This window comes from Condylura cristata, unplaced genomic scaffold (assembly GCF_000260355.1).
Source record: "Condylura cristata isolate star-nosed mole 26May11 unplaced genomic scaffold, ConCri1.0 scaffold00015, whole genome shotgun sequence".
NCBI classification, from domain to species: Eukaryota; Metazoa; Chordata; class Mammalia; order Eulipotyphla; family Talpidae; genus Condylura; species Condylura cristata.
Genome location: NW_004567116.1, coordinates 26,447,524 through 26,449,916, shown reverse-complemented (window position 1 = coordinate 26,449,916; position 2,393 = coordinate 26,447,524). Strand labels below are relative to the sequence as shown.

The 2,393-nt window shown below is 60.0% G+C and overlaps 1 protein-coding gene across 1 annotated transcript in view; it reads right to left on the bottom strand.

The window, feature by feature from the left end:
- The window catches only part of PTPN5 (protein tyrosine phosphatase, non-receptor type 5 (striatum-enriched)), a 48,974-nt gene extending 47,701 nt beyond the window's left edge, over positions 1-1,273 (bottom strand). The window contains 2 exon segments of the mRNA XM_012725191.1: positions 432-968; positions 1,235-1,273. Coding sequence (XP_012580645.1) covers positions 432-968; positions 1,235-1,273 — 576 coding nt within the window.
- Between the last annotated feature and the right edge of the window lie 1,120 nt (positions 1,274-2,393).

Genomic DNA, 2,393 nt, shown 5'->3' with positions numbered 1-2,393 from the left:
CTACACGCTAGGGGGTGGTGAAGCTAGGGGAAGGTGGGCAGCATGGACCAGCAGTCTAGAGGCCATCGCCGATCTCCCCGCAGGGCTTCAGACCCAGAGAGGCCACGGACAGCCACGCACCAGTCTCACCCGCAGAGGCTTGGACCGGAGCGACTCTCCTGACCCCTCCTCAGAACCACTCGCGAGCTTCGTGGGGAGTGGCAGCGGCTCCTACCTGGCTACCGAGCGCCGGGCCCACTGCCCCGCGCGAGGGACCCCTCCCCCAGTCCGGGGGCGCCCGCAGCCCCATGGGGGCGTGGCGGGGGCGGGCGCTGGCTTCTGGGCTCTGGGGGCAGGAGGAGGTCTCAGTCGCGGGGTTGCCGCGGGAGGGACCCCGCGCCCTCCGCGTTCCAGCTCCCCACACAAAGGCACGACGGAGGCGCCACACTTACCGGGCGGAGCGGGCTCCGGGCGCCGGCGAACGGGCTGGCAGGCTGGCGGGAGGATGTGCGCGCGCGAGTCTGCGTGTGCCTGCGTGTGCCCCTGTGTGTGTCTGCGCGAGTGTGTGCGTGTGTGTGCGCGCGTGTGTGTGGCGGGGCCGCGCCGAGCTCTGTGCGTCTGCGTGTGCGGGGGCGTCCGTCTGTCGGTCCGTCCGCCCAGCGCTCCGTCCCGCGCTCCGTGCGCGCTCCCTTGCTCCAGCAAATGTGCTTCAGTTGCGGAGTCGCGGGGGCGACGCCGCCGGGTGGGTTCAGCCACCCCGGCCCGGGCTCCGCCCCTCCCCCGGGCGGGCTCGCAGGCTGGCTGGTGCCGCTCGCGGGGAATTGCGCAGGGCCGGCGAGGTGGCGGGCGGGGCGCGGGGACCTCCTGCAGCGCCCAGCGTCCCAAAGGGGCCGGCTCGCACACCCGTGATCCCCGACCCTGCTCTCAGGTCCGCCTCCTCCCAAGACTGCTCGGAGTCTCCGCAGGCACCTCCAGCGCGCAGAGGTTGCCTGGACCGGGAGGGAGGGGGAGAGGAAACACTGCAACCGTTTCATTCATGATTTTCTTCTCCCAAGAGCCCCGAACCCCGGTTGCGCTTCTCTCGCGACCGCCAGAGGGAACCCGGCGGGGCCTTGCGTGCTGAATCCGGTGGGGGAAAGGACTGGCAGACAGATGGGGGTACAGCCTGCGATACGAAAGGTCAGAGCTGGAGGTGAGGGTGAGAGTTGCACGGAGGGGGTGCTCTGGCTCCGCATGACGCCCGCAAGATGCTCACACATGCACAAGCATAGTGGCCGCAAATCGGGGCATACATAGTGCCGCATGTTCCGGGGCTCCCTTAAGAGGCAAATGCCTCCCTGCTTTTCCCCAGTTCAGTCTCTGGGGAGCAAGACCTCCTTCCGCCAGGTCTGGCCCTCATGACGCATGTCGCTAGGGCGTGCATGGTCTGGGCTTTCTTGTGGGCACCAGGGGCTGGACACCCCCACGCCACACTCCCACACTCCCTAGGCTGGTCACTAGCGGGAGGTAACAGACATTCCACCCCCGTGGGGCTTTTTGAAGCGTTGGGCTGCACACGGGGCAGGTTTCCTATACTCCATTTTTGGGAGGGAGGTGGGAATCCAAGGTGTTTTGCACCACTGCACCCACCTCTCTCTTGTTCCAGCCATTATACTCTATCTTTGGATTCTTCAATAGCCTTCTTACCGGTCTCTCTGCTTCCACCCTCTGCCCCTTGCAGTTGATTCTCTACACACCACTAGGGGGATTTTGAATGCAGGGCAGATCCGGCTGCCCCTGACTGGAAAACCCACAGTGGTTCTCCATTTCATCCATCCAAGTGAAAGCTAAATGGCCTTTACACCCTGCAAGATTCTCATGGGCTGCCTCCCTTTTGAACTCACTAACCTCACCTCCTCCCACTCCAGTGACACTGGCCTTTCTTATAAATCATCCATATGGTGGCCACTCTGTGGCCTCAGGACCTTTGCATGGCTGTGTGTGTGTTTTCTTTTACTTTTTGGTTTGGAAATTCTTCCCCTAGTATTCCCTTGGTTTATTTCTTCACCTCTTAAATATCCTACCTCCAAAAGGCCTTCTGTGACCATCCTATTTCAGACTGTAGGCCCGCTGTCCCCATTTTCTCTATTGTTGCATTGACCTTTATTTTGTGTTTCTGATGCATACTGAATCTTTTCTGCCAGCTCTTACCTCGGTCTACTGGCATCTCAGTTCTTGAGTCTCATCAGACTACTCTGTCCTGTAAACAGACTCTATTTCTCTACCTATGACTTTTTATTTATGCTGTGCTTTCATCTTGGAATTCCAATCCTCCCCCAACCCCCATCTCACCTAATTAAAAAAAATACCTATGTATGAATATAATGTATGTGTACATATGTGTATATGTGTGTGTATTTATATATATAATTGTG